Raw genomic sequence first — 26,460 nt, 5'->3', positions numbered from 1 at the left:
GGACGTTAAGCGGTTATAAATCCACTGTAGAGGAGGACACTGATAAATCTGGAAAAAGAGGAGCTGCACTACATGAGAATAAAACCTGACATAATTACAGCTACTGTCACTTTTACGTTGATTCCATCTGCACATCTTAATGTCATAAAGTGACCAATGGAGGCAGGTTGAGGGAAAACGGGTTTCCAGTAAACTACTGCAGGTTTATCAGAAATACGTCATTAAAAAAAACGGAATAAAGCCAGTTTCCAACTAATCCCTGAATCAGAGCTACTGTCGAGTCCAAACTGTTTCAAAATTAAAATTCACCTGTTAATTCTATTCTGTGCCATTACTGTTCCTTTAAGCCCCTTTTAAAGCTTATATTACTAAACGTGTGTTTTCCAGTGGTGACCACGTGATTGTGGTTAGTTTCATGGTGCAGCACCAGTTGTAACTGATCACTGCACATGTGAAACGTGTAACAAGCGACTGGTCTTTTAACAGCACTAAAACATGTGCTAATGCCTGATGACACCACAGCTGTGGTGGATTCTCCTATTTCTGCTGATCTGAGACAAGACTCGAGGACTGTGAATCAACCCAGAACGTCGTCTCGGTGCCTTTTCAACCATGTAGCAGATTAAAATAAAAATCTTTTATCGCGTCGAGTGCTTCATCGTGAAGTGAAGCTCTAATCTGATCATGAGTCCGTCTTCTGAGGCTGCAGGTGTTCCTCGTCACATGCGAGAGCTGAGCTGAAGTGACTGCCAGCAATGAAGTGTGGTCTTTAAAGGGTCTCATTATGGTATGGCATCACCACGGCAACAGCAGCAGTTGCCTGGTTTGACGTCACGCGGACTGTGAATCGGAGCATATGGAGCGAGTTGGACTAACTGCAGACTTACTGTACAAATTAGAGCAAATGAACGGTGATATCCAGCAGCAGCCACTCGCAGTTGATGAACATCTGTTGTGATGGTTCTGGGAAAGATAATCCACCAGCTTCCACAGCAGAGGCAACAGGTTTTCATCACTGTCTCGTGAAAACCACGTACTGTGACATATTTTAGAGCAGTGTCTGAACTGGGCCTGTGCTCAGCTGGTGCAGAGCAGGATCTCTGCTCCTGTTAGTGCTGCCTCTTATAATAAATGGTGCAGATTTTAGTAGTAGAAAAACGGCAAGGAAGAGTTTCAGTGTCTGCAAACAGCCAACGTCATGATTCATAAATGAATTTAGTTGGATAAAATGTGCACATGTATTCGGATTCCAACTTCCAAATGCTGCACAAGTACAGAGTGAGCACTGTTTATTTGAATTCATGCACTGATTTTTGTTCTGTTGAAAACATTATTGCAGAGTTTTCTGCTTTTTTACATGTTGACAACACTGATGTAAATCTGAAGGCGGGTTTGCTCTGTGTGAGTATGTTCTAGATAAAAGTTAAACAAACGTGGCCACGTATTTGCTTGTGACGGTGCGACTGCTGCTCTGACCTACATCACCTACATAATCTTTTGTTTTAACCAAGCAGCTCTGTGTCGCTACTGTTTCTATTTTACTGTTTCTATATCGTATTTACACAGGAACACGTCTGCTGTATGTCTGTGAGTCAGCTAGAGGGTGTGTTTGAATTATTAACCAGGGCTACGCAGCAGGTGAGGCTGTGTGTGTGTGTACTTTTCATCTCCTGCACAAACTGCTCCTAATTAGTCACGAGGCCCCACCCATCTGGCGGAGCATCAGAAGGAATATTTAAGCACTCCCTCTGCAGGTCTGGACTTGGACTCTGTGCTGGTCTCTGTGGAAAAAGACAAAGAGAGATTTGACCCGCAGTCGGAATATGATGTTTATCATTTGTAGTTTGATTTTTTCTGTGATTAATGAATGAGCCAAACATTATTCTCTGTTATCACACCCCCGAGCACGAGAGGCTGAAAAGAGAAACAAGAGATGAACGAATGTGAATAAACAAACTAATGAAAAAGAGCAAACTCAGTTGTAATGGACTCGAGTGTCTGTCCCCACAGAGAGTGGTGGTGGTGGTGGTGGTTTACCAGCAGGAGGTCAGGGCCATTTGTAAAGGTTGAATGGATGTTAAATAATTCACAGCCACTCTGTCGGCCTGCAAAGATGAGTGAGATGTGTGTACCTGCTGCACTCTGACATATTAACTCCTTATGGACGAGCAAGTTGTTTTAAAATTAATAATAATTAAGTTCTAAGCTCGTTATTTCAGTTATTTGGCCTGTGGTGGAGTCCAGTTGAATTTTCTCTGGTTTTGCAGCAAAACTGTGGTGAAGAGAGCTGTGTTACATAAATTAATTAGAACTAATTAGTGATTAAAGAAACGTGCATCTCTACGAGAAACAGTAAGAGAAGACGGTGAAATGGGAAAACAAAACAAAGTGGCTTTAAAATGGTAAAATAGCTCAGAATCAGCCCTGAGTCTTGTTTTTAATTTAACACTTGACAAAAACAGGATTTCTGCTCCAGTACTGAGAATGTTTGCATGTTGTTATTGTTTGAGATGTGATACTTGCATCCCACATGGTTTAGTTGACAGTAAACTGTTCCTGTCGATGCTCGCTAAAGACGTCGAACACTTTGAAATCACACACTGTTTTCACTGAATCATCAACCGGAGCTCGTGAAGCTTTGGCAACACAAACCTGGCTATTGTGCTAAACACTCGCCTCCACCCCCACTCGCCCACCGTCTCTCTGAAGTAGATGACAGTTAGGGAAAGGTGAGAAGGTTCCTGTACTGGAAACCTGGACCTCTGGGGGGAAATGATGCGCTGACGATGTTGATTCTCATTCGAGTCCTGATGGTTTACATGCTGGCAGAGATCTAGAGGCGTGTGTGAGACAGAGAGGGGGTGCGATTCCCTCAGCTCCAGGGAGCGATGAAAGGATAAAAGTGTGTCTGGTTTAACAGGCGACAGCCAATCGCAGCAGAAAGAGATCTGCCCAAACAGGCTTTGGGTAGTTCCAACACACACAGACAGACACCTGAATACAGCGGCACACAGCAGCGACCTCCCACACAGCTACATTCACATTCACAGGAGAGTTATGATTATGTGTGTGTGAAATAATAAACCTTTAACAGCATCACCACACTGAAATGATCGGGATCAAGTCGTTTTCTTCAGGATCGTACAGCTACAGGACATTTTACAGAGCTGGAGTCAGATCCTGCATCCTGAACTTGCAGCTTCACTTGGTGCCAGATGCAGATGAAGCACATTCACACGAACCTCCTCATATACTCTGATATCATCACTGTCTCTTTGAATCTCTTCCTTTTCTTTCTTTCTCCTGTAGCTGCTGTTTACTGTCAACACCTTGTCCTGGTTTCACTGCTGCGGTTTAGGTTGATAATTACAGTTGAGGTTTTTCAGAGCTTTGTTTTGCAAGATAATTCAATGATGAAGAAGTTAAACACACCTGATAATTAGAGTTTTGAACTGGATGATTCCGACACTTTTGTCCAGAATTATTATATTTTCAACACCAGTCTGACTTCACGTAGTTCAAGTTTGGGTTTAGCAATAAATAATTATTACTAAAGGAATTTATAACGACAGTAAACAAAAAGTTCTCGTCTCACGGAACTGATTTTCTGCTTCTTAACTTCACTAACAGGCTTCTCTTCACAACGTTAGAGCAGCAGCTGCTTCGGCTGTGGAGTTCGCCTTGAGTGACTGGCCGACGACCAGCTAGCACGGATGTTTGGTGCCTGTGGGGGAAGGAATAACTCTCCATACCAGCAGGGGGCAGTAGTCTGTACTCGTGGAAGATCTAAGCAGGGACACGTCCAGTGCAGTGTCAGTTTTTATAGTTGAAGACATGATGCCCGTTAAAATAGTGGAATGGGCTTGGCTAATAAAAATGATCAACTCCGGGTGTAATGTCTTCAACAAATACACGGTACCGACGTGATCGAGCTGCACAGTAGTTTGTATTGTAGCCTGGGATGTGGCTTCTTCTTCAGTTGGCTCGTGAATGAAACTCTGCACAGATTCTGCTGCAGCAACCTGAGCAGGTCAAACTCTGAGGTGACAGAAGCATTTAGCATTCACACACACACACACACTCTGTGCAGTGGGTGTACACAGTCGGCCTGCCAACACTTTCTGACTACAGATTAGCAGTGAAATAAGAGCTCCGGTTTTGCTCTGGGTGCTGGCAGCAGCTTGGGTCAAACAAATCAAACGCTCCCCTCACTTTGTTTTAGCTGCAGTTCAAAGAGTGTGTGTGTTGGCTGGAATCTGTCAAAGCTGCGGACAACACCCCTAGAGGTTGTTTGAGTATGTTGGGAATAAAGTCTGATATCAGCAGGATCTTGTTACTGTATAGATTGAAACATGTTTCCACCCGTCTCGTGTGTGTGTGGCTGTGAACGGCCTGGTGGCCGTGGAGGCTGCTTTGTCTCTGTGAAGCTGTTGAGTCACTTGTTCTGTTTTCTCAGCTGCCAGAGGAGAAATAACTGAACTGTTCATCTTGATCCATGAATATCTCTCCAAATATTCACCCAGAGCTCCTCAGATGTGGATAAATCTGCAGCTGAGTGTTGAAAAGGTCAAGAAAACACAAGAAATATCAAGTGAGGTGACGTGAACTGAGGAACTGGAGCTTTGTTTTTCACGTGACTTTGGTTTTGGATTGTTGGTTAAACACAAGTGATTAATAATTAATTAGTTGCAGCCACACAAATAGAGTTTCTTTGATATTATTGGAGGAGAAAACATCGAATCTGGAGGGAAATTATGATGATGACATATTTTGAAGTAAAACAACGCTTGTTAAAAATGATCAAGCTGAATTCATGGTGCACAAAAGAACCAGTTCTATCTGAATATTTCAAATAAATCTAAAGTCTCCCTTCAGTTTCCCTCCCAAGTTTGCTCTTGTACTGTTTCTCCTGTGAGGTCGGAGCAGCCGACAGGACGACAGCTGTCTCGCTGCCGATGATTGACAGCTATCGCTGTTCGTGACAGCCCTGCGCCTCCCCCAGGACACCAGCTCGACCAGCAGCGGGTCAGCAGAGATGTTTGTCAAATCGACCACACCTGTTGAGAAAATGAAGGGATGTTTCAAAGCTCTTAAACCAAACAAAATGCAGATACTGTGGAGCATCGTCCATCATGTGAGAGGTTCAGCTCCTGGATGTAATCAGAGAGGGGAGATATTCCCAGGATGCCTATTTGAAGACTCCATCGTAAACCTCCCTCCTCCCACACACACACACACACACACACACACACACACACACACACACACACACACACACACACACACACACACACACACTGCTGCAGAAGGCATCTAAAGACTGCAGCCTCCACTACCAGGCAGCTATGAACCACTCCCCACTGGTTCGGTGTGTGGTATTTCAAGACTGTACGACCCGGTCGCCCTCGGAAAAGCCGTGAGGAATCTGTTCTGGCCTCACTGGAAACTCCCCCCTCACATGTTCTGTAACCTAGTTAAAGAACGAACTTCTTGGAGGTCTGAACCTCGACTGTGTGACGTCGTTGGCGGTCGACGAGGTGCAGATGTTGACTTAATAGTTTTTATTTAGAATCACTCAGGAATATGAAGAGCGTAGGTGTAGGAGGCAACAACAGATGTCCAGTCGTGGATTTCCACATGGCTTGATACACTTTTGTAAAGATGCAGAAGCAGAAACTGTTTCATGAGCTCATATAAAATAGAAGTTAATTTGCTTTTGCTCCTTGTATCCAGCTGAGCTCAATGTGACCTTTTCGACATGTTGCTAATCGGCCACATGTTGGTATTTCGTGCCTCAGCATTAAAGAGATTGACGGCTGCGGCACGGTGACACCTCTCCTGCTTGTTGACACCTGAGACGTATTGAAGTAGCAAAGTGACCTTGGCTTCATACAGAGAGAGAGAGAGATGCTGACTGATGCAACTTGCAGGCAACACCGTGGGGCTGTTTAGTTGACCATCACCTGATTGGTTGCAGTTTGCAGCAGACGGCATCAAAACCGTGTTTTTCCTGTTTTTATAATTTTTTGTTCTTCATCACTTTTGTTTTTGATCATGGAGTTTGTTCCCATAAATGAATCCCTGGCTGTACCTGAAATTACAAGTGACCATACAGGAGGTAATAGTGTTATATTTAGTTTGTGTTTAGGAGTAGACAGAAAAAGAACTGGGTTGTATTAGTATTAGCTGCTGCAGCTGCTGTAGTTGACTGACAGGTTATTTAAGTGATGTGAAGGAACAGGAACAGAATTAATAAACCTACATGTCTTTAACTTTTTCTGTCCTCCTCCTCATCTTCTTCTTCTTCTCTCTCTGTCGTCTTCCCTCTCTTCCTCCCTCATGCTCCAGTTCTCAAAAATAGCTCTCCACTCGCAGCCTGCCTGTAGCAACAAGACAAGAAATATAGTCTCATACTAGAGGACGGTGATTTACTGCCTGTCCTGCTGGGTCAGTGTGTGTGTGTGTGTGTGTGTGTGTGTGTGTGTGTGTGTGTGTGTGTCTTCAGCTGCTCTGGTTCCTCAGCCCAGTTCCACCAGTGCTCCTGTGGGAATGTGACGGCTCAGTTCACATCCCAGTTGGACGGATGGAGATGGGTTTAAATTCCAGTCCAAGATTCCAGGTCACCTACTGTTCAGTGTAAAGCTCCACACATCCCGCTGCATCGAGACCATAGTCAGGTTATCGCCTCGTCTGGATCCTCTGATGTGGGTTTGAAATTAAGGCCACATTCAGTCTTGTGATTGTATTTCCTGCGTTGTCCGTCTGACACAGTAAATCATGTGTGTGCAGGTTATAGTTTTCTAAATGAACATGATTTTCACTCTAGGTTCTTATGAACTTACAGAAGCACAGTGAGCTTCAGACTGGAAGGATTCAGACTGTGAAAGAGCAGCTTCCTCATCGACGCCACTCGGCCTTTTGCTGCGTTTGTACAGAAATGTATTAACATGTTAAAACACTGTGAGGAGGATAAGTTGGTGGAGGTTTGTTGTTTCCTGTCCGGGGGAAACAATTAACAGAAGTTATGTGGAGAGAGGGTTATTAAACCTGATTAGAAACCAAAACACATCCCAGTGGTTTCATAGTCGATGATGTCGAGGTAAATATAATGTGGTGCTCGCGTTACACCAGAAATGCTCCTCTTCCTGATTGGCCAGTGAATTAAATAATTCTTTTTCCGTCATTTGTGATGCTGGTTCTCGCTTCTTTCATGCTCAGTGTTGTGGTGTTAAACCTGTTGGGATTGTTGATTGGACATTTTAGCTCTCCTCATATCAATATACATCTTCCTTTGTCTCTTTTTCTGATTTATCACAACAAACCTTTCATCTCCTGTGAGTTGACCCGATCAACACGTCCTCTGAGAGCTTTTAAACAAGTCCTGTTCGATCCCACGAGCCTATGAGCTGCTGCTGTGGAGCCTCGGGGTCATTCAGTCTGCAGCTGCAGCCGAGATCAGAGTCAATCGGCTGCAGCTCAGACAGGGATGCTGCTCTGTCCCAACAAATTGGGTCAACTGGGTCTCAATGCCAGTCATCAGTCACACTCACACACACACACACACACACACACACACACACACACACACACACACACACACACACACACACACACACACACACACACTCAGGCCTAGCGTGAGAAGTCCAAAGTTGGGTCAATCAGCTGAATTGACCATTAACTAATTGCCAGGAAACTAATACTAGCCGTGTCACTGAAACACACTGCTGCCTGTTGTTCTTTTTGCTTTTCTATGTTTAACTACAGAATTGAGACGTTTAGCACAAATAGAATTTAAAGACTGAAACTAAAAACCTGAGCTAAGGTGCATTGGAGGTGTAGTTTGTGGAAAACCTGCCCGGACAGTGTCTTGGCAGAGGAGCAAATGCCATCATGCTGGATTCACTCACATTACTTTTACTCAGCAGTTTTGTTCAAACGATCATCTTCCTTTGTTCCACTCTGCATCTCGACTCGATTTCAAGCTCAAGTTTCCGAGCTTGGGGCTGTGACCCAGCATGAGGGCAAATACAGTATCTGTAAAACTCATTTACAGCTGCATCCACGCAAACCGAAATCCAAATGTAGTGTCCCTTTTGAATTTAGCAGCCTCGGTGTTTAACTGTGGCTCTTGGCTTGGATGTAAATTCTAACGGTTAATATTATTGGCACTGGCTTCTAAAAATAAAAGCATTAAAAATCCTGCGGTGGTACGAAATGATTCTCTCTAACTACGGGTGTCCTGTGGGACGTACAGTAAAACAGGGTCAAGAAAGGTTGAGGAACCAAAGCTTAGTGGAGTCTGTGGAAACCGGGCCTGGGAAAACAATTTAATCTTGGGAGTGACAGAAGTAATTCCTGCACTGTGCCCATTTTAGGCCCTGCAACTATAAATTTAGTAGAAACTGTGCCAGGGTTCAGCTTCGGAGCATGTTTGACTCATTTAGATCAAACTTTTGTAGACAAATCCAGACAAATACCACCGTCCTTCACCCTGGAGGTGATGATGATTTAGTCTAAACTGATATAGAAATATAACACCTTGTTTCTCAGGAGTGTGGCAGAGCAGAGAAGATGAGGTGAGAGGAGAAGAGAAGAGGAAGAGGAGGGAAAGACGACAGTGGAGGGTGATGTCTGGAGAGTCGAGTGGGAATGGTGCCTTGATTCATTGGTGCATTACCTAGAAGTGCTCCAACTTTAATGCCTACATACTGTGTCTTGTTTAACACTGTGTCTGCTGCTCTTTTACCTTTTGGTGGCTGCTGTATCGTACAGTGGCACCAAAATAGTTTTTGCCATGAATTGTGCAAACCAAGCACTTAACAATAGGCACAAACACACCAGGGCTGATAGAAATGAATTTTAGCCCTGAAACTTGCTGCTTCTTTAACTTCACTTCAGTCTCCATAATAAACATGGGCTCTGAGATTTTCACTGTAAAGGACTTTTAGCACCCTTTTGTACCCTTGGTGTTGTCTTTACTGAAACCAAACCTGTCTACTAGCTGTGACGAACACGTGCCGGGCAACAGAAACAGAATCCCCTCAACATCCTCCATCGTTCCTGTGTAGTACCTGTTACCACCAACAAGTACACTAGAGTTGAGTCAAAGTGTGCTGGTACCATACGGTGGAAACACTGTTAGTGCTGTACTGAGAGTATAAAATGCAACACGAGGCCTTTGAAACTGATAGAAGACATAGAAATCTAAAAAACGTGTCAGTACTCTAAAAATAATTGTGTAGAGGAGCTTTAAAAGGATTCAGACCTTTTCACTTTTTGCATACTTTAATTTAACGGATGATGTCGTCTGTTACCTGTTGTATTTCTTCAATCACCAGCCGTTCAGTAGATCTAACACGCTTTGGTAGTACAGTAAAAATACAACAACAATGAATTACTAGTTTGGTTTAAAAGTAGCTGATCACTGATCACTCAACTTTTCTAAGTTTCGTTGTTGAGGAGAGATCGGATTCGCTGACGAGAAGATAAAAATAGAAAAGGAGGAAATGAAGTGAGAAGCAGAGCGATGAAGAAGAGGAAGGGATGAAGACATGGAGGTGGGAGAAGAGGGGAGAGCAGAGCAGAGGAGAGGAGGAGGTGTCAGTGGTGCAATGCAGTGCTGAGCACCCCACCCCAGACACATGCATGCCTGTTTACAGTACTTGTGAGGATCCTCCACCTTTATCCAACAGGTTATTAATAAGATAAGATGTGAGACATGAATTAGTGAAAGTGTTTTTAGATTAGGGTGTAAGTTTTACCCTTTATCAGAGGTCCTCACATGTGTAGGAACACAAACATTGGCGTGTGTGGGAGCTCCAGGCTGACAGGCTGAGCTCTGGTGAACTCTCCCCCAGGAGGGAGTGTTCTGTCTGGGGGAGAGAGAGGACGACCATCTGGCTCCTCCGGGTGCCTGTGGAGCTTCTGCTGCACTGACGATCGGCTTTCATTCCTGCCCTGCTGGAGTGTCCTTGAGCAAGTCATGCACGCATGTACTGAAGGCTGTTTAGATCCAGAGCTGCTGTTGTGCACATGACCTGTGACCTCTGACCTCTGAATCTGCTGCTGATGCTCTTCTCCACTTGTTGATGTGACCATGCTCCATCAGAGGCGTCAGAGTTGACATATGACACATTGTGGTCGTCTGTGTTTGTTAACGTGGACACGCTGCTGGGAAAACGGACCTTCCTCTTTCTGCTTAGATCTTAAAATCAACCAGCGGATGTGACGAGGCTTCTTGATTAAGTTTGAACTGTATATACATGCTGCACCTGACGAGGACAATTCATTGTCACGTATTAAACAACTTTTTAAAAACTGTTGCTGGATTTTCTTGACATTACTAAGACTGATTAATTCTTGTATCTCTGTAATTGAGCTGTGAAGCTGGGTAGAATACAAATCACATTTATATGGAGATAGTCTAGATTTTGAAAATACCAATATACTGTATGTAGCATGCCAACCTGGACATGTGGTGTGTTCTCTTGTTATATGACAGATTGTTGTGTGCTTGTTCTCAGGAGGGACGAGGGACATCGGTTCAGCTCTCACCAGAATGTGCATGAGGCACCGCAGCATCGAGGCCAAACTGCGCCAGTTCTCCATGTGAGTAAATCTGTGTGTGTGTGTGTGTGTGTGTGAGTGAACACATTTTTAAAACTTTAATTAAATAACATTTTGTGTTTGACTAATTTTTCTGTTTATATGTGATACAGATCCAGCACAGTGCTCTAGTATAGTACATATAGTCTGTCTGCTTCTCCTCTCTGTGGGGTTTAATGCTCGTTTAACTTTCATCATGCAGCACATATTAATGCTGTTGTAAACGTGGCTACTGTAGGTGTGAACACTGCTCCGTGCACCACTACACATGCTGCTGACTGCTGTTTATTTCCTCGTGTATGAATGCTGTCCTGTACGGCGACTAAAGCGATGGTGCGCATCACTGATTTCTCTGGTGTCAACAGACGCTGTGCAGCTGGATTACAGACACCAGCGCCGTCCCAGCTCTCTCTCTGTGAGCAGAAGGGAAAAGGAGACAAACTATGAGCTGTTAGGATTTTAATAAAAATTAAATAACAAACAAAAATACAGACACAACCAGTCTGAGTCGTACTAAGTTGTTACTCTCAGTTACTATGTGCGGATCATCCTCACACCTATACATACATACCTACAGTATACAGTATCTTCCTTTACCTCCTGTGGTAAAACCATTCTTCTTCCAGTCTCCATTTTCTCTTCTCTGCTTGAGTCCATTAACTCTCCCAGTGTGGAGTCAGATAGAAATGAGAAGATGAGACGTCCAGCTGTGTCGGTATAGAGAGGTACACTATAGCTTGGACATGTAAACAGGCCACACAAAGGAAGCACCGCTCTTATTTAATGCATCAGTCATCCACTCGTGTCACAGACGCCCTTCACCCCAACAACGTCCTCCAGCTCCATGGGAGGAATATGTAATCTGTGCATTGTGCTGCTTCTGGATGTTTGTTCTCCAGGTTCTGACTGAAGTCATGATACATGATCAGCCTCTGATGACTGAGTCATATTTCAAACTAAAATACAGGATGACTTGATTTAATTGCTGGTTGGTGTCCAGATGGTGACCGTTTTACAAAATATGTATTAGCTGAACTTAGCATGAAGGGCATCTCTGAGGAGGATACTCTCATCTTGGCGACTTTTAGCTGGAATGTTTTCGTAGTCTTCATGTTCCTGAGAAGGGTTCATGACCATTAATACATTAAATCAAGGGCTTAGCCGTACCCTCACCATGGCAGCTCAGCACAGTGCTACAGTACACTGGTCAGTGAGATGCTTGCTCCTGGTCAGAAGGTGAATTTTCCTCCCATGTGTGCATGTTAATCTAGTTTGATTCCTTTGAAATATAAACCTTTGATGATCTTTCATACAGTAGATCCTAAACCTGATGGTGCACTCGCTCAGTCATCGCTCTGACGGAGCTTGTGTGTGTTTCCAGGGTGTTTCTGGACTGTCTGATCAACCCTCTGCAGGAGCAGATGGAGGAGTGGAAGAGAGTGGCCAACACTCTGGACAAAGACCACGCCAAAGGTACAAACACACATACCTACCAGCATGTGGCCGTGTACTTTGGATATCTGTCACTTGCGTTTATGCACGTTATTGTTTTCTCATGACAAACGTGGAGACGCAGCACAAACAGATGCTGCTCAGTCACTGATTATTGATCCCAAGCAGTAGTGTTCAAAACGGAGCTGATGGGATGTGCTCTTTAAATTCTGCTAAGGTAGAAACAACTCGAGATGGAAAAATGGCACTTTGATAGTAAAACAAAAAAAGAAAGAAAGGAGCTCCTTACCGGGTGTAACAGTTCTGAAACCCAGACTGAGAGCAAATGTCCATGGTCTCACGTTGTGGCTCCATGTTATGGCTGGTCAAGTTCAGGTAGGTCACCAGATGTCTTGAATGTGGCTTTAAGAGCAGTCACACCCCTAATACCAGCAGGTGGCGCTAGTCTGAATTCATCATTCAAAGCAAATCCTAAAGACCTTCAACTGAAGTTATAGAAACTGCAAACAAAGCAGTGGTGACTACCATTTTCCCTCCACATATTTAGCTACTTCATATCTACTTCTGATTGACAATATGTCTGAACTGGCACTGGTGTTCTCTTCCCTGGGTCTTGTGGAGGTAAAAATGAGGAGAAGATACGTCTGTAACTACAAAACCCAGGGTGACAGATGCTCACCAACATTGGTCGATGACTAACCGTCAGTGAACTCATGATGGTTTCACAGCAGCCATCAACCTTTGAGTGACTGCAGGAACTCGCCTCTCACCTCTGCTCTGCACCTCCTACAGACATTGTCCTGTAAAACATGCTTTGCTGCTGCACAGACGTGCAAACAGCACTGCATGTGTGTATATAACCGTGTTAATGTCATTGTAGGTGTGTGTTTGAATATGTTTACAGAGTGTGTGTGTTCCTCCTCAGAGTATAAGAAAGCCCGTCAGGAGATCAAGAAGAGATCCTCAGACACTCTGAAGCTGCAGAAGAAAGCAAAGAAAGGTTTGTAATCTTCCAAATTCATTTGTAATTTCACTTGTGAAAAATAATGATTATATGACATAATTTACATCTGACGCTTTAACATAATGCTGCTTCAAAATCATGTTAAAGTTTGTAACAAGGCTCTTCTCAGAGAGCTGGGGCCCTCACAGTATTTTAGTGCGAGTGTTATAATTAAACGCTTAGTGGTATTCATGGGGTAATTAAGTTAGCAGAGTAATTTAAAGGGTGTAACTGTATGAAGAGATGTGGGGGTTTAAATATTAATGTGTGTGTTTTCCCACTTTTCTCCTCCTTCCCTTCTTGTGGTGCCCCATCGTGCTCTGCTCGGTCCAGCTGACGTATTTGGTGAGTTGGTTTTACACACATACATCTCTGCAGGGGTCCAACAAAAACTCTGAAACTTTCGGCTCCCTCTCCACGCTGTCTCCTGTCACCTTCAGGACTGTCAAACATCTGCTTTTTAAATTCACGTCCAGCCCCTTTGGTCAGCCGAAGTATGTTCCCACATTGTTTAGATGTGTTTGTGAGTCACACAACTGAAGCCTGAACAAAACAAAGAGCAGAATCCCACTAAACAAGAGTCCTCAAAGAACAGTGCGAGTTCAGTAAAATATGACACAACCAAACCACAACAAAAAGCAGCAGGGGAACTTGTCACATTGCAGCTGACACACTACACAACAATTTACCATAACACAAGCGATAAATCAGCTGATATCAACTCATCATAGATGCAGCACAATTTTCATGTCGGTCCATAAGTAACAAGAAGCTTCAGGGCAGAAACCCAGCGACAGAGAATATTCAATAACAGCTACATTCAGATGGTTGATGATTGGAGGACAGAGGAGAGAAGAAGGTTGTTCAACTCTTTGTTTGATTTAGTTTTTTTTTTTCAGTTTGCAGTATCATGGATAAACATCTATTCGAGTGACAGTTAATGTTAAAGTTAATGGAGAGCCTGTGTGTAGTTGACTTTTGCTCCTTTTTCTTTAGTGTTAAAAAAGATAGATATCTACCTGTACGCTGATGATGCCGCGTTATATTCAACAGAAGCCACAACTGTAATTTAAATGCTAATTTTGAATGTGTCTAAAATAACCAGTGTCGCAATAGCAACAAATCATTCTTTGAGTTCAAAGCCAAAGCTTCATCTCACCATCAATAAAATGTTAATTAAGCAAGTTGAAGAAAACAATAATGTGCAGATCATAACAGAAAATCAATTAACGTATATAGAGAATTGTAACTAATGTGGGAAACCATCTCAGTGATTAAGAAATGTTACGACAAACAACAAATAAGTGGTTCAAGCTTTGGATTTGTCTCAACTGAATTATTGTCTTGTCAAAAACCTTATTAGATGGTAAACTGGTCCAGAATAAAGCAGCATGTGTAGTTCTCATCCTCAAACACACTGTTGTTTACCAAGACACTGCAGTCAAAATAATTCATACGGCTTTAAAAAAAAAACTAAAAAATACTAGTGTGAAATATGTTGTGTAGTGAAAGTCTGTGGTTTGATGTTAAATCCATACTGTGTTAAATTACGATGAACTCAGAACTGAAAGAAGGTTGGTTTACGATGTGTTTCTTTTTTACTATGCTGTGATAAATAGATGTATTTTGTAGCTTAAAGCTCTTCTGTCTCTTCCAGAGCTTCTGGCGTAGCTCGAACCTCTTTGTCTTGATGACAGATGTATTTCATTCTGACACTCATTTTAAGCTGTGATTAATTAAAGCTTCAATATTTAACTTTTGGAAATCAGAGACTCAAAATCAGTCTGCTCTGCACAGCCCTGCATGTTTCAGCCTTATGAAATAACCGTAAATAAGAAGCTATAAAACTAATGAAGGAGGAACGGCCTTCTCTGATTGGGTATAAGGGCGAGCGAGTGCACAACACTTTCTAACTCACACTAATGGCTTGAAATGAGTCAAATCCATCAGGTTTACAGTGATAATCAGTGTTATTGCTTTCGTCTGCTGTCAGAATAAGTAGCTCCAGGTTGAACTGGAAACAGGAGCTTGTTGTTCCTGCCGACAAAAGACTCGATGGCTTCCAGCTCTATTGAGCCTTTAAGACAAAATAAACAGGGCTGAAGGTATGAACCCAGAGGAACCTCAGATGTGGTCAGGCTGCTCCGGACCTGCCCGGCTTTTATTACTGTGTGAGAGGAAACTCCCTGTGCTGTGGGATGAACGACAGGAGGGAAGAAGAGAGGGTGAAGGAGTTTCAAAGAAGGAAAATTGGAAGAGGAAGTTGTGTTGGAATGAAATAAATGTAATGAGAGAGTTAAGAAGATGGGAAAATGAAGGGGGAACCCCACGAAAAGAGAGAGAGTGAGATGGAGGGAAGACTGGAGATGAAGGGACAAAGAGTCCCAGAGTCCTGCATGTGATTAAAGATGGAGAGAAACTATTTTATAAGCTTCATGTCAACGGTCATCTGATTCCTCAGAGTCAGTAATGAGGGAAGATGATAAGAGAAATCTGAACCAAACTAGATTCAAGCAGCACAAGATGAGAAACGCCGATTAAATACGTAACAACATAATCAATTAGTTTCATTCAAACTTCTTTATGATGCTTACTTTAAATAATGGAGGGCCTCACACAGAAAACATACAATGACATGATTACTACTGTGCACAAACGTACGTACTGAGAAAGGGAGACGCAGAGATACTGGAAAAGGAAAAGGAGACAAACAAAATGTAAAAGTGATCTTCTGCCCTCTCTGTCACGTTTCTTGAATTCTGTGGGAAACCAGAAATTACACTCCCGTCTCTTGAGGAAACTCAGAACCATCTCTTTATTTGCCTTGAAGAGCTCAGTGAGAAAGAGAGAGGTTCGCTCCAGTCAATCAGCTCGACCACAGAAGTGTAATTGTATGTTTACAGTACGTTTCTCCTGAAGCACAGACGATGAGCTTCTTAAATGTTTGTCACACAAAGCTGAATTCCACTGAGACCATGTGAACGGTGGACATTCTTGACATCTGTCAACAAAAAAATCAAAAACAAACAAAGAAACATCTTTGATGACAGAACAAGACGTGATTTCATCATCACATCTGCGGCTTTTAGCTCCAAGGAATGAATCTTTAAATGTGCCGCAGCAACATGAAGGTTGTGTTCTTCAAATCTGGCAGAATCGACTTGGACCCGAGGATGAACTGATTCGATTCTGGTGTTCAAAGGTCAAGGTCACTGTGACCTCACGTCAGTATCATCCTTGTGAAGCGCAGTAATGAAATCATCTGAGCACGTCTTCCACCCCTGAACACTGTGCACTCTTAGCTTTAGTTCGATTAGTTTGAGCGTGTCTGCAGGTTTTCTTCATGTGAATTCCTGGTTGTTCTTCACGATCCACTGAGGGGACACGTGGTTTGTAGAGGATTCGATGAAGCCAACAAGCTTTTCCTTAAAAATGCAGCTCTGAGGAGAAATGGAGCGAAGACATTAGATCCTTTGATTAGAGTTAAACGTGTAACAGAAGGTTTGTAAGTGCAGCTATGATCGAAACGCGAGATAATAAATACTGAGAATATTCACATATGGTGGATTTCAGCTCGGATGCCAGCGGTTCTTTATTTGCAGCCTGATGAAATGCTGCTTGTGGGGAGAAAACTCTTTAATTCTTTAATGTGCTTTAATGGGACGTGGGAGGCTCTAACTATTGTTTTGATGTGATCAAGTGTGTGCAGCTTGAGAACAGGCTGTTCCCGGTGGAACCAAAGTTCTGCTTAGTGAAACTGAAGTGATTATATGGTTTCACAGCCGGCTGGTAATGTGTCTGTGGTCTGTCTGAAGCTACTAGTCCGCTGCGTCTTTATTTCCTGATGTTGTTCTCACTCACGGCTTCATCTGAAGTGGACAGATCGGAATTATTGAGGATTTCTTTGTTAGTGAAGAATATAAAAATATATAAATATATAGAAATTGTGTTGTATTTTAAATTTGGCTTTTAGCCATTATTAAAATCTTTTTTTCTAATATGTCTGTGTCCAGGCCGTGGGGACCTCCAGCCTCAGCTGGACAGCGCCATGCAGGACGTCAGCGATAAGTACCTGCTGCTGGAGGAGACGGAGAAGCAGGCGGTGAGAAAGGCTCTGGTGGAGGAGAGGAGTCGCTTCTGCTGCTTCGTCTCCATGCTGAGGCCGGTCGTGGTCAGTGAAGCAGCCGAACAGTTCACATACACGCACAGTGAAACCACTAAGGGGAAAAAGAGTGCGGCCAAAAACACTGTTGCAGAAATCAACAGTGACTGTTAGAAGTCACGCTCCACGCTGCAGACCTCACACGTTAGTTTTAGGATGTTTGTAGCTTCCAGGGTCAGCAGCTGTAGCAGCTGTAGCAGCTGTAGCAGCTGTAGCAGTGTACAGAAGCAGTGCAGTTGTTTTGTTATAGAATCTGAAGCCTGTTGATGTTTGTGTGTCAGGAGGAGGAGATGTCCATGCTGGGGGAGATCACTCACCTCCAGACTCTGACAGACGACCTGAAGACATTAACCATGGACCCACACAAGCTACCCGCCTCCAGCGAGCAGGTACATCTGTCTGAGCACATGTCGAACCAGCAAAACGTTGAGTCGAAGTGAAGTAAATGTGACAACTGTTTTCTTCCCACTGTTGCTTTCATTAAAATGTCAGAATAGATCATTTCTCCCCACTGTGGAAACGGCTCACAAAGGAGGTGCAGCTGCTATAAATGTGATCATTTCTCATTTACACCTGTTCTTTTCTGGCTGTGACAAGTTAAAATGTTTGCTGTGAAAATCATCTGAGCTCCTGTGAAGGAAACTCTTTACACCTGTGGAGTACTTCAGGTGTCTGCCTGGCCCATGTCCCCCCCACCTCTAAAAACCCTTCCACTCTTTTACTTGGTACAGAAGTAGGTGCTGCCTCTGTTTCTACCTTCTGTTTCCTCTTCTCCAGGTAATCGTAGATCTGAAGGGCTCCGACTGCACCTGGTCGTACCAGACTCCACCCTCATCACCGAGCACCACCGTATCCAGGAAGTCCAGCATGTGCAGGTTGGTAACCATGGCTACAGAAAAGTGTCTGTGATCCCTCCAGACCTGATCCTGAGCTGATACTTCTGACTGTACTGTGCTGCCTCCCTGTGGTCCAGAGGTAGAAGTGCAGCTTTTAATGAGACACGAATGAATCCCTGAATCTACTGGTTGATTTGTTAAACAACCAGCTAGTCTGGATCTATGTAACAGTAAAATCTATTAGCACCTATAAGCTGTAATATTGTTAGTTTACTCCATTTATATTTAATATAATATAACTGAGAGGTAAATATGTTGGGTGTAGACCCAAGTGGTGTTTCTTCTGCCTGCACCTGCCCAACTGTTGTTTCTCTCTTTTTAACATCTTCTCCACCTCCTTTCTGTCCTGCAGCAGCCTGAACAGCGTGAACAGCAGCGACTCTCGCTCCAGCGGCTCACACTGCCACTCCCCCACCTCCCATTTCCGTTATCGTGCCTCCTCCTCCTCTTCCTCGGTGCTCCCCCAGCAGACGCCGGCCCGCCTCTCCTCGGTCTCCTCCCACGACTCTGGCTTCATCTCCCAGGACGCCTTTCAGTCCAAATCCCCGTCACCGATGCCCCCAGAAACCTCACAGGTGAGCAGAGTGAAAAGAGAAGCACTGACAGAAAATCCAGCGGCCGACTTACGTCTGAGTGAGACACACACAAACATCTATTCTTTCACCTGTGAGGGTAGAAAGTCAATGTTCATTAACTGGACGCTGCAGCTCCTCAGTGTGTGTTTCCTGAGTTTCTCTGAGTCAGAGTTTCAGGATAACTAACGATTTATCAAGATGCTTAATATCATAGTAATAAGGAGGAAGACAGGAAACATTGGTACTTTAAATATATTTATTTAATTTTCAGTAATAAATTGGTCGATCAAAATAGAAGCTCTGATTTAAAATGCAAACACAGAAATCCATAATGATCTTTAATTTCAAACCAGCAGCACTGACTTCTTCAGTGTGCAGCAGTTTAATGGTTAAAATATCTTTAACTCTTTTTACATTAATCACACCTGATTCGAACCACTGAAGGTTTTTTTCGTCATGTAGTCGTTAGAGATTATGTTTGTATGATGTGTCATTTAGTTTTATTCATGTCTGGCTACTGTTTGCACCAATTGATGGTTTTGCTGATTCTCATCTTTTTGTGGAGACTCAACCATCTTAATAAAGAGGTTGGAGCCATAACTACCCTCCTCTGTGTCAGTTTAAAGCAAATACAAGAACATTTCTTGTGGATTTTAAAGTGTAAACTTCAACCATCTCCATTAATTTCTCATGTTTTCCTGCCTCTTCCTCGTCCACTTGCCCTCAGCTGTCAAATGGTTTCGACCATCATGCTGCCCTCTGTCTGCATGGAGCAGTACTGCAGGTCCAGGACTCCCACCTCCACCCTCCATACCTCACCTCCTCCTTCACCACCACCACCACCACCACCACCACTTCTCCCATCTCCTCGCCCTCCTGTTCATCTGTTTTTCCCACGTGGCCGTGGTCTCGTTCAGGCTCCGGCCAATCCGGAGACTTGTCACCTCTCAGCCCCTCAGGGCTCGGAGTCATCCCATCATCCAGAATCCCATCCTGGAAGGTTTGATCCTCCATACTCCCTCTGATGTCCTCTTTCCTTCAATCTATCCTCCTTCATCTTTTTGATTTGTTCTCGGTTTGAAAGCAGACAGGGATAAACATCACTGCTCTATTTTGTTTTACCTCGTCTCCATAAGTTACCTGCAGATCTTAAAGCCACACTTCTATCAGTCTTAATATTTTTGGCCTAATTTAATTCTGAGATCCAATTTGTTGGTTCAGATAAGAAAGAATTGTATTAACATATAAATACATGATAACATAACAGTTTTACTATTCAAATTAATAACTAATTCCCACTGAACCTTCCAAAATGCTAATTACCCCAAAATGTAATTATAAGTCACAAAACTAAAAAGTGAATCAAATGAATTGAGATTTAACTGAATAAAGTATTTTTCCTATCGGATCATGTTTTTGTGTAGGACTGGGCCAAACCGGGCCCTTATGACCAGCCAATGATCAACACCCTAAAGAGAAGCAAAGACAAGAGAGAGACTACAGATCCCAACAGCCACCATGGTGCTGATGTCACCAGCCCAGGGGAGGAGCCACAGAGGGCTAAAGGAAGCCACTCTTTGACATCACCCAAGGTGAGATGGTGATTTTAAATTAATGGATAAAGTATTTTGTAATACTTCTACATGCTGACCAACCACAAGCCCAACAACTAACTAGCAGCCTTTTGATTGGACAGAGCTTTGAGACTTTGCTATTCTAATGACGAGACACAAAACTCAGTGAAGTCAAAGAGTAAATTCCAAACAAAACTGTTTACCTGATCACCCACCTGTGTGTGATGACTGGCAGGAGGACAGGGAGGCCCACGAGGAGCTGGCGCGAGCACTGGCTCGAGGCCTCCAGCTGGACATCCACGGCTCCAGCAGAGACTCGCTGCAGGGCTCCAGTGGCTATAGCAGCCAGACCAACACACCCTGCTGCTCAGAGGACACCATCCCATCACAAGGTACACACACAGGGCATGTTTCAACAGTCGAGCAGACAAAACAAATGTGAAACATTCAGACAAAAAGGAAAAAAGTAACTGTTGAAAAATATGGATTTCAAATCATTGCATCATCTGCACCAGATAAAAGATTTTCATTTATTTTTTTATCCAGATAGTTGAAGATTCTCGTTTATTCTCTTTAGAACTGGTTATGCTATTTCCTGATAATTTGTCTCCATCTCTTATTTCTGCAATGCAAATGTAATGTGATAGGCACAGGTTGGGGCTATAGGTACTGCTAAGTTCCATCCAGTTGAAATCACAAAAACAAAAAACAGGAAATGCACAAGATGCCCAGTGTGCATACAGCAGTGTGTTGCATTAATCACAACCAAAGAAACAAATTCACCTGTACAGAAGTACTGTTGCACTAAATGAGAAAACACGAGCATTAAGATAAAGACTTTTCTTCTCTTAGTTTCAGACTGTGACTACTACTCGGTGGGAACAGATCAGGAAGGAGAGCAGCAGCAGTCGGACTTTGATAAATCCTCAACCATCCCCAGAAACAGTGACATCAGTCAATCTTACCGACGCATGTTTCAGTCCAAGCGCCCTGCTTCTACTGCTGGCCTGCCCTCCAACCCTTCTGCTGTAATCACCCCGGGGGTCGCCACAATCCGACGGACGCCGTCCTCCAAACCCAACCTGCGCCGGCCCTCTGGAGGCCTTAGCTTGGGGCCCATCCCTATTAAGCCTCCCATGATCCCAGTAAAAACTCCCACTGTCCCTGAACATCCTGGTTTCCCCAGCAGGGCGATGTCAGAGGACAACAGCACACCACAGACTCCGCTTAGTCCCCCAACAACACCTTTATCACCAGGCAGCAAACTGCCACTGAAGTCCGGCCTATGGGACTCCCAGCACATGTATGCCGGGTCTGATCCTCCTACCCCACCTCCACAGCCTGGTGGTCGGGTGACAGAGTGGGAGCGCCGTCCTCTCCCAGAGCTCCTGGAAGAGACTGAATATGGGGAGGTGGAAGACTTTCTGGTGGCTATCAGACGAGGCGTGAAACTCAAGAAAACGACCACCAACGACCGCTCAGCACCGCAAATTCACTGAGATGACAAGGGTTGGTTTGACTTGAGCAACTGTGTGTCCTGGCTGCATTTCAGTTATTATACTCTGAAAGGGACACAAATGGTTACTAATAAACAAAAACAGGACCTATGACATAAAACTGATGCGTAGAACTGGAGGAAGTTGCCCGGAGACTCTGATCAAGGATCTGTTTGAAAAAACTGTTGCATTGCAGCAATGTCCAATGTTGAAAACTCTGCACCTTCACCGTTCAGCCAAAGACTAAGTGTTGTTTAAATGATGGATATTTCACTTTAGAACAAACTAAACTATCAGTGGGAAGTAATGTAAACTAAAAAAAAGAGTTTACACTCACACTTTTCTTAAAATTAATTAAAGACATACTGACAACCTGAAGGACTTAAAATCTATATATAGTCACGCTGAAGTAAAACTACTAAAAAATGGCAAATCTGTACCAAAATAAAACATCCAGACTTGATTTAGCCACAAACAATGTAAATCTTTTCAAAAGGAAAGCCAGTTGTTCAGGTTCAAGTTTCCCCAAGTGCCAAATCTTGTTCAACTTCTCTCATTGGAAAAAGCAACGTGATGTCAGTATTGCTCTTGGCTAATTCCAGCTGGGAACCACTGATACTGATCTGAGATCATTTCCTCAGGGCAACTTCAGTACAACAGAGACAAGGTCTGACAGTTCAAACCTTTGCTGAACATGAGTTCTTTAAGGTCATACTTGTAGCAGACAACATAAAACACTAAGGTAACATGAGCAGTATTGGGAAGAAGAGATGATAGATGAAGTAGAGGAAAACTCTCGAAGAGGGAACCGTGAGCTGGAAGGAGTGGAGTATTTTCAAAAGATGAAATTATTTGTATGTAAATATATACATATATATATATATATTTTGACGTTTGTACATTTTGTTTGTCATGTTCTTTTTACGTCCCTGTAGTCTCTCATTTTTCACTAAAGGTGCCAAAAGCCCATGTGCTGACTTTAACCTATTTCATTGAAGTTATGTTGGACTTTGTTTCTGTAAAAAAAGAAAAACGGGACGTTGGATATTGAGTAAATACAATTGGAAAGAAATACTGAGCTTGTACATAAACAAAAACAGTATTTACAAAGGGTAGCGTATTGAAGACGTGTGGAACCAGTTATAACTAATAACTTTCCAAGTATAAACTGTCAAACTAGATTTGTCAGTCCATATTAACTCAGCAGTGGATGTAAATGGTGTCAGGAAGTGTACAGCTCAACAGATTAAGTCTGTTATCTGTATAAGAGAATGTCCAGTATTCATTTCCTTTTTTATTTGGTTACCACTACTACTACTACAACTACTACAACTACTACAACTACTACAACTCCATCACTACAGCAGCTACTTTCTGTGAAGCACTTTAAAGGTTTTAAACAAATTCTGCCACAGACAAAAGCAAGAGAGTTCAATCAGTGATGAATACGGTGAAGTAAGATCACTAAGCCAGGATTGGTTAAATTGGCAGCAAAATAATTTGCAACTGATTTGATATTAATCGTTTTGTCTTTGTTTGCTAATTGGTTTGAGTCAATTTAAGAACATACATTCAATCTTAAGTCTTATGATGGTAAACTGAACACATTTGGCTTTTGGACCATTTAGCAGACAAAATAAGATATTTAGAGACACCACGTTAGGTTTTAGGAAGAATGTCACCAGTAATTAATAATATTAGAGACAATCTGGGTTTTTTTGGCTTTCAGGTTTAGCATACACTTTTGTCCCTACTCATCATTCTACTTTTAATACGCTGCAAATACACCGACTACAGTATGTAGCAATTGTACACTGTGTTTGCATTGACTTCCAGTTTGTATTACTACCTAACTGGAGTATTTAGTGTGGAGATTGGTGTATTGGTCTGTTGTAGGGAAGCCTGTGTTCTGATTATCTGTAGTGGGCTCAGATATTAGAGGTTGTGAACTATTTTAGCGAAGCTATTGCTAAGCCACAGCTGTAGTTCTGGGATAGTTTAGTGCCTGAATTTCCTTATGAAATATCTGTATTATTAAGAGTCAATGTAACATACACAGATGTAAAGGTAGACCCTATATTATCAAACAGCTGTATCGTCAATGTGCTCTTGCAGTGATGCCAACTGAAAACTTATATTAAAGTTAATAGTGTTAGTTTCCTTAAGAACAGAAATCCTAATTAAAGACTCTACGTGGTCTCAGCAGTTAAATTTAAGTTCCAATATCAAATGCTTTCGAACAAAAGTCTAAAACTTTTGGTTCCTCTGTGCTAAAATATAAAATGTGCTGCTGCCTATAATCTGTAGTTTCAATTATCTTGTTAACAGCTACCTAAAAATGTTGTGTGACCATCTTTTGAAATGAGCTACAGGTACCAGACTCTGCTCATCCAAGTTACTTTGGACTAAAATTCGACTTTACCTTTAGTCGTGGCTGTACGTCGAATGACACAGATGACGTTCTGGTTAAAACTTATGTAATTATAGATGGTCACATATTTACAGCAACTTATTTCTTTAATTGGTGAACTGACAGATACAGACGAAGGTTTTACTTTCATTCAGTGGCCACAATGTGGACTTTACGTAATTGTTGATTATGTGACTGATACATGGTGTACCTGCTCCTTAGAACTTGACCTCTAATGTCTCTTTACTCTTTGGCTATAAGGATTATGGCGGACTAGTGTTAAATGTACAATTTGGCTCTATCAAAGTATATAATTAATTTTCAACTTTTAGTTTTTAAACATTTTGTTAGCTCAGTCATTTTTTAGCTGAATAACATTTTGAATTAATCCATCTGACTTTGTTAATGTACGTTGACGTTCTAGCATCAGCTAGTACAGCAGCACAAATCTATTTCAGTCTTTTCTGTTGAGAACATTGCCGATCATTTCTAAAGATGCTTCAATACAAGTCTATTAAGCCAACTTGTGACGAGCCACGTCCTCTACCCAGACCTCAATGATGGTGCCAGATAACACTGACAGAACACTAACAGAAAAACCTATGAGCTGCAACAGAACACAAGCTGACCCTGCTGTCAACTAATATTAATATGTAAACTTGTAATAGCGCTTAATTACTTAACGTTAACTAGTCTGATAAGTTCAAATCTAGCTGAAGCTGAAACATCTCATTTGTTGCTACTTACATTATTAGTCAGTGTTTACAAGTCACATTATTTATTCATTTTAATGTTATCACCCATCCTATTAGCGGTTTTCCACATTTTTTACCCTCTGTCTCTGCTGTGCATATAAAACCTATTAACAAATGTATTAAAATATGCATGTTGTATTTTTAGTTACGCAAAGATTTAATAGACAGCTTTTTTCTACTGGAACTACTTCTTTCTTGCCTCTACTGGACCACAGTGCATTGTAGATACTGCCCGTCATCTGCTCCGTTTCCCTACAGGGCTCAGTGATTCACATTTTGTGTGACGGTTTGACGACCTGTATGATGACTGAAGTTTTATGTGTTCGCGTTTATTTCCAGTGCAGGTTAACGAATACAATCATGTAGCTGATGCGATAACAAGCGTGTGAAGCTGAACGTTCGAGCCTGTGATGCCTCTGTGGCTGTGTACGTATGTTACCAATGATACAGCTGATGCTAATACACACTGAGAAGTATAAAAGCGATTGTTAGGAATCACGTTCAATAGTAAAAGACAATCCAATAATTAGTTAGTTTGAATATGACAGATACGAGTTACTTCTCCGTCCTGTGTGTGTGGAGACTGTTTTTGTCCTTGAGCTGTAAGTAGCAGCTTTCAGTGTTTCCTGGTCCTTTATTTTGAAATAAGTTGCCATATTTCTTAGAGTATATGCTAAACCATGTCCTGGGTTTGTTTTGTATGATATCCTTACTGTACGTCAGGTGCTCTTTTATATAGGTTTCTCTTTTACATGTCACAGATAAACAACAATATTAACTTTTGGGTGAAGCTGTCTCTTGGTGCAGCCATGTTCTCTTCATGTAAATGTTAGAAATAGATTATGACATCTCCCGACACCCTGAAATTAAGCTTAAAAGAACTTTTTTATTTGATAGGTTTTCATTATACACTCATAAAATCTATTAATGGGTTAAGAAGCATTTCAGGGGTTAATGATTCCATCACCACCCAGCAGGTATCAGACTTAACCATTACTGTGACACACACAGTTCTGTCTGTGGTGCTAGAAGTAACGTATCATTTGTTTTAATACTTAGCAGACCTGACTCTTTATTTCTGGCTCCTGATGATCCTGTACGTTATGTTTAATGTTCAGTTCCTGAATTCTACCTGTCTCTTCTAGGTCTCTTTCTATGTATACCAGCTATTTGGGTTAATTAATAAAACTGTAGCATACGATTTTGTAGTGCTCTTTTTCATCATCTACAATGATTTTACAGTATTTTACCTCAACGGTTACGAACAGTTGGAACAGTTACACTGAATTTTATGCAGCTGAAGTAGATAATTGGTCAAACTTTAGTCATAGATTTCTGTGCGAGACATTCATGTTATTCTGCAAAAAATAAAAAATAAAAAAATAAAGAAGGTATCCAATGATCAATTATTGACAACACTGATATTTTTGAGTCTTATTTCTATATATTGTAAACTATAACTTGTTCCATTAGCAAAACAAAATGATTGGGCCAGTTTTAAGGGCAGAAGAATGTTTTCAGATATTACA

At 42.3% G+C, this 26,460-nt stretch overlaps 1 protein-coding gene across 2 annotated transcripts in view; it reads left to right on the top strand.

The window, feature by feature from the left end:
- LOC113154959 (MTSS I-BAR domain containing 1) overlaps nucleotides 1-26,287 on the top strand; it is a 41,847-nt gene extending 15,560 nt beyond the window's left edge. The window contains exons 4-15 of one of the 2 annotated variants that reach the window (XM_026349407.1): nucleotides 10,527-10,611; nucleotides 11,990-12,081; nucleotides 12,986-13,060; nucleotides 13,397-13,408; nucleotides 17,077-17,234; nucleotides 17,507-17,614; nucleotides 18,003-18,100; nucleotides 18,474-18,696; nucleotides 19,424-19,696; nucleotides 20,121-20,288; nucleotides 20,506-20,662; nucleotides 21,123-26,287. In XM_026349407.1, coding sequence (XP_026205192.1) covers nucleotides 10,527-10,611; nucleotides 11,990-12,081; nucleotides 12,986-13,060; nucleotides 13,397-13,408; nucleotides 17,077-17,234; nucleotides 17,507-17,614; nucleotides 18,003-18,100; nucleotides 18,474-18,696; nucleotides 19,424-19,696; nucleotides 20,121-20,288; nucleotides 20,506-20,662; nucleotides 21,123-21,769 — 2,096 coding nt within the window. In that variant the 3' untranslated portion in view covers nucleotides 21,770-26,287. The remainder of the gene's footprint in view (nucleotides 1-10,526; nucleotides 10,612-11,989; nucleotides 12,082-12,985; nucleotides 13,061-13,396; nucleotides 13,409-17,076; nucleotides 17,235-17,506; nucleotides 17,615-18,002; nucleotides 18,101-18,473; nucleotides 18,697-19,423; nucleotides 19,697-20,120; nucleotides 20,289-20,505; nucleotides 20,663-21,122) is intronic. The other variant, XM_026349408.1, reaches the window with a different exon arrangement.
- Nucleotides 26,288-26,460: the final 173 nt, after the last annotated feature.

This window comes from Anabas testudineus, chromosome 11 (assembly GCF_900324465.2).
Source record: "Anabas testudineus chromosome 11, fAnaTes1.2, whole genome shotgun sequence".
NCBI classification, from domain to species: domain Eukaryota; kingdom Metazoa; phylum Chordata; class Actinopteri; order Anabantiformes; family Anabantidae; genus Anabas; species Anabas testudineus.
Note: the sequence above shows the minus strand (reverse complement) of the source record. Positions and strands in the feature narration are given on the sequence as shown.